At 39.9% G+C, this 13,186-nt stretch overlaps 1 protein-coding gene across 2 annotated transcripts in view; it reads right to left on the bottom strand.

The window, feature by feature from the left end:
* LOC124622111 (helicase POLQ-like) overlaps nt 1–13,186 on the bottom strand; it is a 112,728-nt gene that overhangs the window by 86,427 nt on the left and 13,115 nt on the right. The window contains exons 2-3 of one of the 2 annotated variants that reach the window (XM_047147719.1): nt 2,286–2,464; nt 1,897–2,176 (exon numbers count right to left, since the gene is read on the bottom strand). In XM_047147719.1, coding sequence (XP_047003675.1) covers nt 1,897–2,176; nt 2,286–2,464 — 459 coding nt within the window. Of the gene's footprint in view, nt 1–1,896; nt 2,182–2,285; nt 2,465–13,186 lie in introns of those variants that run through there. The other variant, XM_047147720.1, reaches the window with a different exon arrangement.

Here is a 13,186-nt window from a genome sequence, read left to right as displayed (position 1 = left end):
GTGTGGACCAGTGTAATCATCCCTTCCAGATGCTCAGTCCAAGTTTCAGCTCTGTAGTGCCATCACGTGATTTTTCAGAGCACCATCAGCAAAGTTGTGTTTTTGTTGTGTGTTACGAAAATGGAACAGCAGAATTTAGAACATTGTTACACCATCAAGTTTTGTGTTAAACTTGGGGAATCCATGAGTATGACCCCTGAAAAGTTGAAACAAGGCTATGGGGAACATTCCTTATCTAGAACACACTGACACACATCATTTCTGGAAGGCTGAGAACACACTGAAGATGAACCTAGCTCAGGGAGATCTTCAGACTGAGTAAGCTTGTATCTTACCAGATAGAATTAGTCACAAGCTCAAACAGCTAGCAAAGGAGGCCTTTTTCAGAGGGTGCCCAGTGTTAAATGTTTCCTTATATGGAAACTGTACACTTTCTGCTTTACTCAATGCTTAAAATTCCTTCCAAACTACTGAGAGGTTAAAATTAAACTTTCGCTACTTGAGCCAGTGTAGACAGAAAAGCATTTACGGTATGGGTACCCAACTTTATAGGGAAGGATATTCAGACTGTGTGCTGCAAGATTTGTGTTGTTACTAGAGTTACTGTCATTAAGTGTCGTTAGGCATCGGTACTGGTACAGCAACATACTGTTGAAACTTAAGCATCAGTGCATATTACAGTTGCAGACAATCTACATGAGCCTGAAAAAGGTGAGCAGGACTTTAATCATAAAGCTGTTTGAGCAATTTAACAACAATAGTGCTGCTCCTCTTTGATCCGTTTACCATAAGGCCTTTCAACAAGAACGAGGAAGGCCTTAAGGTAAACGGATTCTGGCTGCCCGTACTGCAGCGAACGACCGTCGCAGGTAGCAAGAGGAGAACCGCACCGGAAATGACCGCGGAGAAGCCCTCGGACGTTGACGCGCCAGGTACATATAGTCTGCGCCCGCGAGCTCGCCTCCAGTTCACCACCGGCAATGGAGGGTGAAGCTTTGACAATGCCAGCCACTCGTGCTGGCGAAACGTCAGAAAAATCATTAGATGAATGTCGGCCGAAGAACCCAAGACAGAAGCCAATAGGCAGTTTGTCAAACTTTACATTACTCTTCAGATCAGATAGTCATCACATTGAGCAACGTTTGTAGCCTGGACTGTAAGCATGAAAGGCAATTAAAAATGCTACCCTCTCAGGTGGACCTTAAAATGTTTGTCTTTAAATGGTTTTTTTGTTATTTATCTTCCACATGTCCTTACAAATGTTCCCACGAAGTTTCACTGTCCTACGCTCACTCATTTTTAATGGGGGCCCACTCAAGCAGTGAAAGTTTAATTGTAATCAGCCTGTAGTTACTTCTTAATTAGTCATGTCCACAGCTCAGTAGAAATTGATGAAGTCATTGGACAAGAGACTGAGAGGTGATTATGGTGGTTAGATGCAATAAACCTTTAAAGTTCTGGAAAATCTGCCTGATAGCCAAGCAAGGAGGGTGCCTGCAGGTAAGCCAATGGCCACCAGCTTTTCTCTCCAAGGATCTTAAGAGCTGAGGGATTAGGGCAGTCATTTCATTGTTACCCAATTCCAACAAGCACTGTAAGTGTAAAGACTGGAAATTGTAACATATTATACGCTTGACCCTCGATTTAATCATCATTTATTCCACCATATTATGAGAAAAATATCTCACATACATAATCAAGACCGTTTCTGATTACAAGATTTGCCAGCAAAATAAAAGTTATTTTACTATTGTGTAAGCCATAAGGTAGAACAAATAGGTCAAAATGGTATAAAAAACACATTGTGTAAACTACCTTCATTTCATTTTCTTTACATTTTGTTACAGCATCAATTCAACATAAATTTCAATATACAGTACAGTTCCAAATACCTACTAGCAGAGAAACGAAGCTTTGTGAGGAGGATTTCCAGAGTTGCTGACCGTGAACTGTCTGTGTCTCCAATTAAATGCAATTCATCAACCACTACAAGCCCTATTTCTTCCATTCGCTTTGTCTCAAGTAGGCTGTTGACAATGCCAAGTGCTTTTTCCATTGTTGCTATGTATACAGAATGCCTCTTTCTTCTCTTTGTTGGAGGATATAGTCCCTTACCAGCTGCATACTCTTCTAGCATGAAGTCCAGGTCAACAGCAAAAGGGGCCATAGAGCGTACCTTTACTTGAAAGAAAGAATTTAATAGCAGAAAAAAGAACAAAAATTTCTACGTTTCTACACGTTGCAACACAGCTGAGAATTATATTTTCCATAAGAAACTTCCTTACCTTCTCTTGAACAATTGAGACATATGGTAAAACAAATATAGCATTTCTCCTGTGGCACAGTATTTCCCGAAAGATTAAAATCTCAGCAACTAAAGTTTTCCCTCCACTTGTAGGAAGTGCATAAACCAAATTCTTCCTGTCATTCAAAGCTTTTAAGTTCAAGCACTCTTCCTGCCATTCTGAAAATGAGCATACAATCCAATTTCTTAACAATACAAACAATACACCAACCAACTCCTACAAAGGGACACTGACTAACTGATATGTATTTTTTGTGTTCTTAACACCTATTAAAGATAAAAGATGATGATGATGATATGCAATCATCATTCTTATTAAGACATTACAAAGTTCCATATGACAATAATTAATGAACAAATGAAGAGTCAAATAGATAGTAACTGGATAGTATTCCTGACATGTAAACTGGTCAAAAGGAACACTAGTTCATGCTTTTGCTGGTCAATGTACACATCAGGTACACTATCTAACCACATCCTAAACAACATTTCACTTATATATGCATTCCGTAACATGAACTTAATATTACAACAGAAAATCAATAATTGTTGTTATTACATCTTGACTACCAATTTACATTCATTAAGAACAATGAGCAGAACAAAACCAAAGAGAAGAAAACATCATTTATTCAAGATGTGAAGATCCAAGCCAAATACATCTATCTAGCCTGAAATTTCAATTTTTAGTGGAGTGTTCATCAGAATTAACTTATCTTATACAAAAGTGTCATATGCTGAATTGAGACTCTAATCTGTATCTTTAGCTTTGCCCTCATAAAATGAAGATGTGTGTTTGTGTCCTTGTTTGATACTTCTTCAATCTGTTAGGCAGATTAATTCTTGTATGAAGTTGGAATCAAAAGGCACTTATGATTTATCATCTAGCTACCATTAGAACAGAAAACCAATTTATACTGTAAACATACATGTGATTACAGTGCACAGCAATTTGTAACATATCTTTAACAGTTAACTGGCAAGTCAAGCTGAAATGGAACTGCAGGGGAGTCATAAGAGATGAAGCAGTCAAGACAATGGATGTTACAGTAATTCCGAATAAATTACTTAGCGTAGTTTATAGACAGCCAGATTAATGTTCGCATTTGTGAAAGAAAGTAACTTTAAATCAGCTGCAAAGTGTACACTGACTTCGATTAAAAATGAAAACTATGCACATATGTGCAGATTTAAGTTCCAGTCTAAAATAGTTTAATTTATCACAAAAGTTTACAATGTCAAATCCATGCTGTTAAAGGGAGTTTATCCAAATGAGATGGTAGAAACCACACAATATTTTGGTGCCTTCATGTGCTTCCTTCATCAGCTGACATGGCAGACAGAGGGGCATATCGTATCTGTATGTATGATGATACATATCTTCCCCAATTTCACCCCCGTCCTAACAACACTGTTTGTAGTTTGCTATCACATCAACTATAATGTTATCACGGAGACAAAATGCCTCAAATTCAATATCAAAGATGAAAGCAATCACTGGGTCATGATGAGATCCTTGGTTTATGTCCCTGTACCAACAGCTCATGGCTGTTTCTTGCTCTGTAACAGCACAGTTTCACCTGAAACTGGGCTTTGACAAAGCCTAAGGCCTGTTTCGGTTTAATACTCAACTGTAATCTGTTGTGTTGATTTATTTAAATGTCTGCAATGCAAATTTCTATAAATACCTTCGTGATGCTTTCAGTAACTTGTTTCCAGGGTAAGGTATTGTGGAGGAGATAACCCTAGTCTACCTATACAATCTGCAAGCCACTTTATGCAGTGTGGTGAAGGGTACTTCCAGTACCATTATCATTTTCCCCTTTCCCTGTTCCCTATGTGAATGGTACATGAAAAGATTGATTGTTCCGAAGCTTCCAAATAAGCTGTAATTTCTACGATTTTTGCAATGTGGTTATTTTACCAGATGTGTGTGGGATAAAGTAATCTGTTGCCCAACTCTTCTTGGAAAATACTGTCTCAGAATTTTAACAGTAAACCTCTTCATAATGGAGAATGCTTCTGCTGTAGCATCTGGCACCGGATTTTGTTCAGCATCTATGCAACGCTCTCATGCTCGAGTTGACAAGAGACTGATGACCTCTGACATACATGGAATGATGTACCTTTATCTTTCATTTGTTTGACTTTATGCACAGCCAAGTTAAAGTTATTGTTGCTGCCAGAGCTAGCAGCTCGGTATATAATAACCTACAAATTTAATTGTGTGTTCTTCCTATTATAATGTATATGCACAGATAAGTGAAATTTTGTAATCTGATATCCTTTCTGGAGTTACAGTTTTAACAGCCAACCAGGTATGCTGAAGCGCAATTTTTACTAAGACCTAGTGGACAAATTGATATATTTTCCGACACAACCAAGTCATATTTAATGTTTATAGCTGTATAATGATGACACCGACTATTCATTATTTAAATGGAAGTATTTACTTTTTCCTGTGGTATTGGAAAGGGCCTTTGGAGAAGACTTCAATAATGTAACACGAGTGGAATTTGATCGGTAGCTAATGTGATAACAGTGCTGCGCAGTATCAAATAGAACACCTAATTCACATATGATTCATCTGCATATCTGTGAACATTAAGACCAACAGTCTTTGTTCTGCTGTTGTGGCAATCTCACAAGTTGCTAGTGAAGCTATGTACACTTTTACAAGCCTATAGCACTCCGTCTTCAGGCTACAAGTGGCCCATCGGGACCATCCGACCGCCGTGTCATCCTCAGCGGAGGATGCAGATAGGAGGGCCATGTGGTCAGCACACCACCCTCCCGGTCTTTATGATGGTTTTCTTTGACCAGAGCCACTACTATTCAGTCGAGTAGCTCCTCAATTGGCATCACTCGGCTGAGTGCACCTCGAAAAATGGTAACAGCGCATGGCAGCCCTGATGATCACCCATCCAAGCACCGGCCACACCCGATAGCGCTTAACTTCGGTGATCTGACGGGAACTGGTGTATCCACTGCGGCAAGGCCGTTGCCTCTTTACATCAGAATAACAATGCAGTTGCATGCTTAGATATATCAAAGGAATTTAAAGTGTGGAGGCAAAAAAGGCATATGATGAGACAAACGCAACCAACATTTTACAACTGTAACACACAACACACCTCACTACAAGACAGCTTGAATGTGTTAGTGGTATCACGATTCTTTCCACATTTCATTCCAACACTTTCACGGGAATGACTTTTGAAACTGGTAAGAGAACTCAAAATGGCATCTGTGAAAATTGAAAAATGACATGAATGCTTCTATGCAATATTTTGTATTGTTTACAAGCCATGGCAATATGCACTACTCAACAGTTGAGAATGAGGCCTACAAGGAAACACCAACAACTTTCAGTGACACGAAATGCTGAACAATATGAGCCTGTGCTGCAGCGATTCCAGATAAAACTGAACAAGCAGTATTGTTCATCTGAAATCGTGTATAATGCCCAAGAGCTACATTACGAGCTCTAGCTACAACAGTTACAATGATCAATACACGAAGCGTATCACAGTTATGTGTTTGCTTAAATTTCGTGCAGTGGGGCAGATGTTTATTTTTCTCATGACATTGGGACACTGGTCTGTGGCAGCTATCTTTTCACTATTTGATCAAGTTCCTCACATGTCATGCCAGTTCTCTTTGAAGGCTCTTTCCTTTGGTACAGTAAAAAGATTTCCATAGTTATAATTAAACAAAACAAAGGTGGAATCTTAATTTGGCAAGGATAGACATTCACATGCATACAGGAGAAAAGTTATCACACTGCCCATAATCACAACCACACACTGAGATATTTATTTTTAAAGATACAGTGGGTGACGAATCTCAGTGGCCTTATCCAGTATACAATCATTTATTTATTATTCATCCAGGGACAATCTTACAATTTTATAGGACTTGTCATCATAATACAATGAAAATAAGTAGTGCAAAAATATGCATACACACAGAATATATGAGCTCAGTGACTTAAAAACTGCACTGGCTCATTCTGCCAGCACCTATTACAATGTTCTTTGATACACACAGAATTTGCTCCAGATAATGTATAATAAAAACATCATTTTGGTATTCATTGCTGCAGGCATCAAGGACACCCACTGGTGACTCCTGAACCATGAACTTGACCATTATGGAACAATCTTCATGCACATTAGACACTGTATGGACAGTCTTGTACACCATCTTTGCACACAAAGAAGACAAATGGAGGTCACGTGACTTCCAAGTGGTGATACATAAATCCTTATGAGGCTTGAGGGAAAGAAGACGGACTCTTGAACCTACAGACCTGAGTGAGGTATAAAAGGGGCTCTAGTTTTAAGAGTCCGAACATCTTTAAACACTCTTTCTTCCAAAATTGAGTGTCTTTGTAAATGATAAGCTCATGTGTTCTTTTTTAAGTAATTTAAAACATTTCCTACTCTATAGTTCATTTAACACAACAGAAAAATATTTGAACCGTAATGTGTAAGAACATAAACTTTCCATATAACGTTTCATCCTCAGATCACTGTGTGTATAAATGTGTGTATTATTGTAACTGTGTTTAAATATTGCATTTTTTTCATACGATAACATGACTAACCTGCACTTATTTGTATATTTAATTGATTAATACTGTTTATTTGACCACACTGGATGTTGTATTGTAATAATTGCAAGGTCGTAAAACTGGCTTATTCCATATCCTATGGTCTGTTATCACGGCCGATATGGAATACTAAATAAATAAAATCAAAATAAATAGTTATACGCATTACAGCAAAACAATATTCTGCTAGGCCTACAGAAAAACTGTTGTAAAAGTTGTGCTTGGTGCTGGTGTTCCTTATGGGCAATAGTTTGTAGTGTCAAAAAATTGCTCACACATTCAGCAGCTTACTTGGAAAATACTGTAAATGGGTCTATGAAAAAGTACATCACAGTCACTGTTAATACTCACCATATAATGGAGATGCTGAGTCACAGATACGCACAACAAAAAGACTGTCACAACTGTTGTCACAAAGGTTGTCAGAGACTGCACACGTACGTCTATGTGTATATGTGTGTGTGTGTGTGTGTGTGTGTGTGTGTGTGTGTGAGAGAGAGAGAGAGAGAGAGAGAGAGAGAGAGAGAGAGAGAGAGAGAGAGAGGCCTATTTATGACGAAGGCCTTACTGGCTGAAAGCTTTTTTGTGGCAGTCTTTTTGTTGTGACTATCTGCAACTCAGCATCTCCGCTATATGGTGAGCATCAACTGTCCTTTCATAATATTGTTACATTCCCCCTGGATTTTCCATTGTTTGATTTTCACTGTTAATACTCTGAAACAGCCTATTCAAGTTGAGCAACAATCTGGAAGCTGACATATATCTACTCAATGACCCACACTGGTACCCACTGCAGAGTATAGGGCAGGCAGTAGTCAGCATGGATATACATCAGGGTCTCACTGCAAACCACTGAATACTTTCTTTTTATTCACTTCATTATTCATTCATTCATGAATTTCTATTAATTAAAATATGAAGCAGAATCTTCTGGAACGCGAGACAAATCAAGGTAAATGTTGCTTTTGAAGTGATCACTGCAGAGTTTGGTTCAATGCAGCTTTCAAAGATAGTCTATCTTATGCAGACCTCATCATCTTTGCAGAGCAACTGCAACCTGCATTTACTTGGCCCCGTTTATTGTACTCTATCCCTAGATCTCCCTCTACTATTATTCCCTCCCCCAGTTTCCCTTCCTTGCCAAACAGACTATTCCTGGATGGCTTAGGATGCATTATACCAACTGAGTCCTTCCATTTGACAAGTTGTGCCATAAATTTCTTTTCTTCTCAATTTGATTCAACACATCTTCATTAGTTATCCAATCCATCCATCTAATCTTCAACATTCTTCTGTAGCAGCACATTTCAAAAACTTATATTCCCTTCTCATCTGGACTGTTTATTGTCTATGTTTCACTTCTGCACATAGCTATAATCCAGACAAATATTTTCACAAAAAATTTTCTAGCAAATGTACAGGGTGGTCCATCTGAAGTTTTGGATGAGATTATCTCAAAAACTATACATCGGGTACAATAGTGGGTAAGACAAGTTCATAAGCTCAAATGGGGACATCAAATGATACTAAACTTGACCCACAGCCCCCGCCACCTTGCGTGGGGTGGGGGGCAACTTTTACATCTTAAATGGAAACCCCAATTTTTTATTGCAGATTTGTATTCTCAATAAAAAAAAGGTAATCAAGTTTCATCTGAAACATTTTTTAAACCATTGACAGAGGGCGCTGAAATTGAGAAACATTAAAATTGGGAAAGAACTCTGATTTATTTAGAATGATCCGAGAAAGATGCATCAAATCGATGCAAAATGTGCACCAATTCTTTCATTATGCCAAATTAAGCTATACTTTCACAAAATGTATCCTACCTGCCACAGTTTTTGATGGAGGGAGGCGGAATGGTATTAAAATTTTGTTAGGGAACTCTTCACAATAGCATTACTCACCCGACTGTCGTGCTACTGTGGCCAAACTGTGAACTATGGCTCAGTATAAAGGTCGGTGCAATGCCATCAGATGTCACTTCACTTTCAGATTGTGGACCGTTAACATCAACTGACTAAAGTAAATTATTCTTTAGTGAAACATGGCTCACTATCCTCCTAATCCTCCTACAGAGATTGTTGATATGGTGTCAATTTTAGGTGAATGCCGTACCAATTACATTGCAGCTGCACAATTGTATATTGATCGTTTCCCAAACAGATGACATCCAAGCAAAAACATTATTCGAAATTGCACTCAAAGAGCTCGAAATAGATATGTGTACCATCCACCTCGTCATCGCGAATACAATGAAAATGACGCTGTTACCCATACCGTTCTCGCCTGTGTTCAACTGGATCCTGAAATTAGTAGTCATGCAATTCAGGGACAAACTGGAATACCGAAATCAACTGTTTTGAGGATTTTTAAGGCACGCTTATCATATCACACTGACACAGGCATTAATGCCAAAAGATATGCAAATACACAAGCATTTCTGCCAATGGACCTCGGAAATGATAAGAGGTGACAATGATTTTTTTTAGATACGTTATGTTCACTGATGAAGCCACATTCAAAAACAATGGTGAATCAAATCATCATGATTGTCATTATTAGTCCCCTGTCAATCCACACTGGCACAGACCCATTGACAATCAACACAAATTGTCATTAATGGTCTGGTGTGGAATTTTAAATGGTTGCTTGATAGGACCGTATTTTTTTGGGTGAAATGTTACTGAGGAATCATATTTACAACTTCTCCGCGACTGTGGTTTCAACAGGATAGAGCAGCTCCCCATTATGTTAAAAATGTGCAGAACGTTTTAAATTTACGGTACCCTGGTCGGTGGACAGGATGCGGCGGACCAATTCAGTGGCCTCCACGTTCACCAGACCTAACATCTCCTGATTTTTACTTGTGGGGTTATTTAAAAAATATTGTCTATGAAAGACAGCACACAACCTGCAACGATACAGAGCAATGCATTCAAAGAGCATGTGCACCCATACCACAGGATGTACTGCTCAAAACTGCGGACAACTTTTGCAGACAATTGACTTTATGCATTGAAGCAAATGGGGATAATTTTGAACAATTTCTTTGTAGCTAATTTCATTAATTAAGCACGCCAAATTGTGAGAGGTAAGGGGACTCACACTAATGAAGTACCTGAACATGTGAGAGGCAAGGGGACTCTCACTACTGAAGCACCCCATGGGAACATCATTCCACTACGTCCATGTCGTCGTTCCTGGGTAACGCTAAAAGTAGGATACAGTATGTTTTGTACAAAAATAGGTTAATTTGGCATAATGAAAGAATTGGTACACACTTTTTATTGATTTGATGCGTCTTTCTTGGATGATTCTAGATAAATAAGAGTTCTTCCACAATTTTCCTTTTTCTCTATTTCCGTGCCATCTGTCAATGGTTTAAAAAAAATGCTTCAGACAAAACTTGATTACTTTTTTTATGGAGAATCCGAATCTGGAATAAAAAATGTTTTTTTTTTTGTGGTTTTAGGGCGCACAACTTCAACGGTCATTAGCGCCCAGACTACGTTAGGAATGCACCGCGAGGCACAAGTTTAAAACAGCAACTAAAAGGGAAAACGCGATAAAAGATCGACAGGCATAGGATTAAAAAAAAAAAAAACCACCATAATTAAATGTCCTTAGACAGGTTGGTCAATTTCATAAAACGAAGAACGCGAGCAGCTGCTCCTGGGTCATCTGCTAAAATGGTATCAAGAGTACATGGCAGGCCAAGATCAAGACGCAGTGTAGTAAAATCCGGACAGGACGTTAAAATGTGGCGGACCGTCAGCAAGTGCCCACATGGGCAGAACGGCGCCGGCGCAGCCATCAGCAGATGGCGATGGCTGAACCGGCAGTGTCCAATTCGTAACCGGGCCAAAACTACCTCCTCCCGCCGAGAGGTGCTTGAGGAGGATGTCCAAGCCGCGGGAAGAGGTTTCAAGGCCCGAAGCTTGTTGGCCGTAAGTGCAGCCCAATCGGCATGCCACAGCGATAAAATGCGCCGACAAATGACCCTGCTACAATCTGATGAAGGGACACAACAAAAAGCTGTCCGAGGCTGGAGGACCGCAGCCTTGGCCGCGGCATCTGCAGCTTCGTTCTCAGGGATACCAACATGGCCAGGAACCCACATAAAGCTAACTGGAGAACCGTAGTCCACCAGCTGCTGAAGAGAGCGTTGGATCCAGTGCACGAAAGGGTGAACTGGAAACGGATCACTGAGGCTCTGGATGGCGCTCAGGGAATCAGAGCAGATGACATAAGCAGAATGTCGGTGGCGGCAGATGTAAAGAACAGCCTGGTAGAGAGCAAAGAGCTCAGCTGTGAAGACCGAACAATGGCCATGGAGCCGGTATTTGAAACTTTGTGCCCCGACAATAAAAGAACAACCGACCCCGTCACTGGTCTTAGAGCCATCTGTATAAATGAAGGTCATATTAATGAACTTCGAGCGAAGTTCGACAAAACGGGAGCGGTATACCGAACCGGGGGTAACCTCCTTTGGGAGCGAGCTGAGGTCAAGGTGAACGCGAACCTGAGCCTGGAGCCAAGGTGGCGTGTGGCTCTCGCCCACTCTAAGGGTTGCAGGGAGTGAAAACTCAAGGTGTTGAAGGAGGCGACGAAAGCGAACTCCAGGGGGTAGCAGGGCAGAGACATACAACCCATATTGACGATCGAGGGAGTCGTCAAAAAAGGAACGATAAGACGGGTGGTCAGGCATTGACAGTAGCCGACAGGCATACCGACAAAGCAGTATATCACGCCGATAGGGCAGTGGCAATGCACCGGCTTCAGCATGATGACTCTCTACGGGACTAGTATAAAATGCTCCGATCGCAAGACGTCCATTAAACTTACCTTCCATATCCTTTGATGACACAATTACAATGTCATCAGCAAATCTGAAAGTTTTTATTTCTTCTCCTGAACTTTAAAACTCATTCCACATTTACCTTTGATTTCCTTTTACTGCTTGCACTGTATTTATCGAATAACATGGGAGAACAGGATTTAATCCTATCTCACTGCCTTCTCAATTATTGCCCCCTCCCGTAACTTCTGACTCTTATATATGCTGTTAGATTTCTACACAAGTCATACATAACATCTGGCTTCTTGTAGCTTATGACTGCTGCCTTGAGAAAGTACCTAAGGGACCTGAACAAACATCTGGCAACTTCCAAGTTTCATTTGCAGATTAGTGTACTAGATCTGTTTTCACAACATTCACTATTTTGGAACTGGAATCATCCAAACAAATCCTCAAGTTGGGTGAGCCACTGTTTCTTTTCTAATGGAGCTAGAGTCCACAACTTGTCATCTTGAGTTCTGCAGAACACAGAAATACCACAATGGAAGATTAGAAAACAATATTCTAAATATAATTAGGGTGTTTTATAAAATGCATTTTAACCATTAGCTGATTATTGACCATTAATCATCTACCGGTTTTTGTTATTAGCCATACTCCAGAAAGTTGCTGTTGTTGTTGTTGTTGTGGTCTTCAGTCCTGAGACTGGTTTGATGCAGCTCTCCATGCTACTCTATCCTGTGCAAGCTTCTTCATCTCCCAGTACCTACTGCAACCTACATCCTTCTGAATCTGCTTAGTGTATTCATCTCTTGGTCTCCCCCTATGATTTTTACCCTCCACGCTGCCCTCCAATACTAAATTGGTGATCCCTTGATGCCTCAGAACATGTCCTACCAACCGATCCCTTCTTCTGGTCAAGTTGTGCCACAAACTTCTCTTCTCCCCAATCCTATTCAATACTTCCTCATTAACTATGTGATCTACCCATCTAATCTTCAGCATTCTTCTGTAGCACCACATTTCAAAAACTTCTATTCTCTTCTTGTCCAAACTATTTACCATCCATGTTTCACTTCCATACATGGCTACACTCCATACAAATACTTTCAGAAATAACTTCCTGACACTTAAATCTATACTCGATGTTAACAAATTTCTCTTCTTAAGAACCCCTTTCCTTGCCATTGCCAGTCTACATTTTATATCCTCTCTACTTCGTCCATCATCATTTATTTTGCTCCCCAAATAGCAAAACTCCTTTACTACTTTAAGTGACTCATTTCCTAATCTAATACCCTCAGCATCACCCGACTTAACTCGACTACATCCCATTATCCTCGTTTTGCTTTTGTTGATGTTCATCTTATATCCTCCCTTCAAGACACCATCAATTCCGTTCAAGTGCTCTTCCAAGTCCTTTGCTGTCTCTGACCGAATTACAATGTCATCGGCGAACCTCAAA

The sequence above is a fragment of the Schistocerca americana genome, chromosome 7 (assembly GCF_021461395.2).
Source record: "Schistocerca americana isolate TAMUIC-IGC-003095 chromosome 7, iqSchAmer2.1, whole genome shotgun sequence".
In the NCBI taxonomy this organism is placed as follows: Eukaryota; Metazoa; Arthropoda; class Insecta; order Orthoptera; family Acrididae; genus Schistocerca; species Schistocerca americana.
Note: the sequence above shows the minus strand (reverse complement) of the source record. Positions and strands in the feature narration are given on the sequence as shown.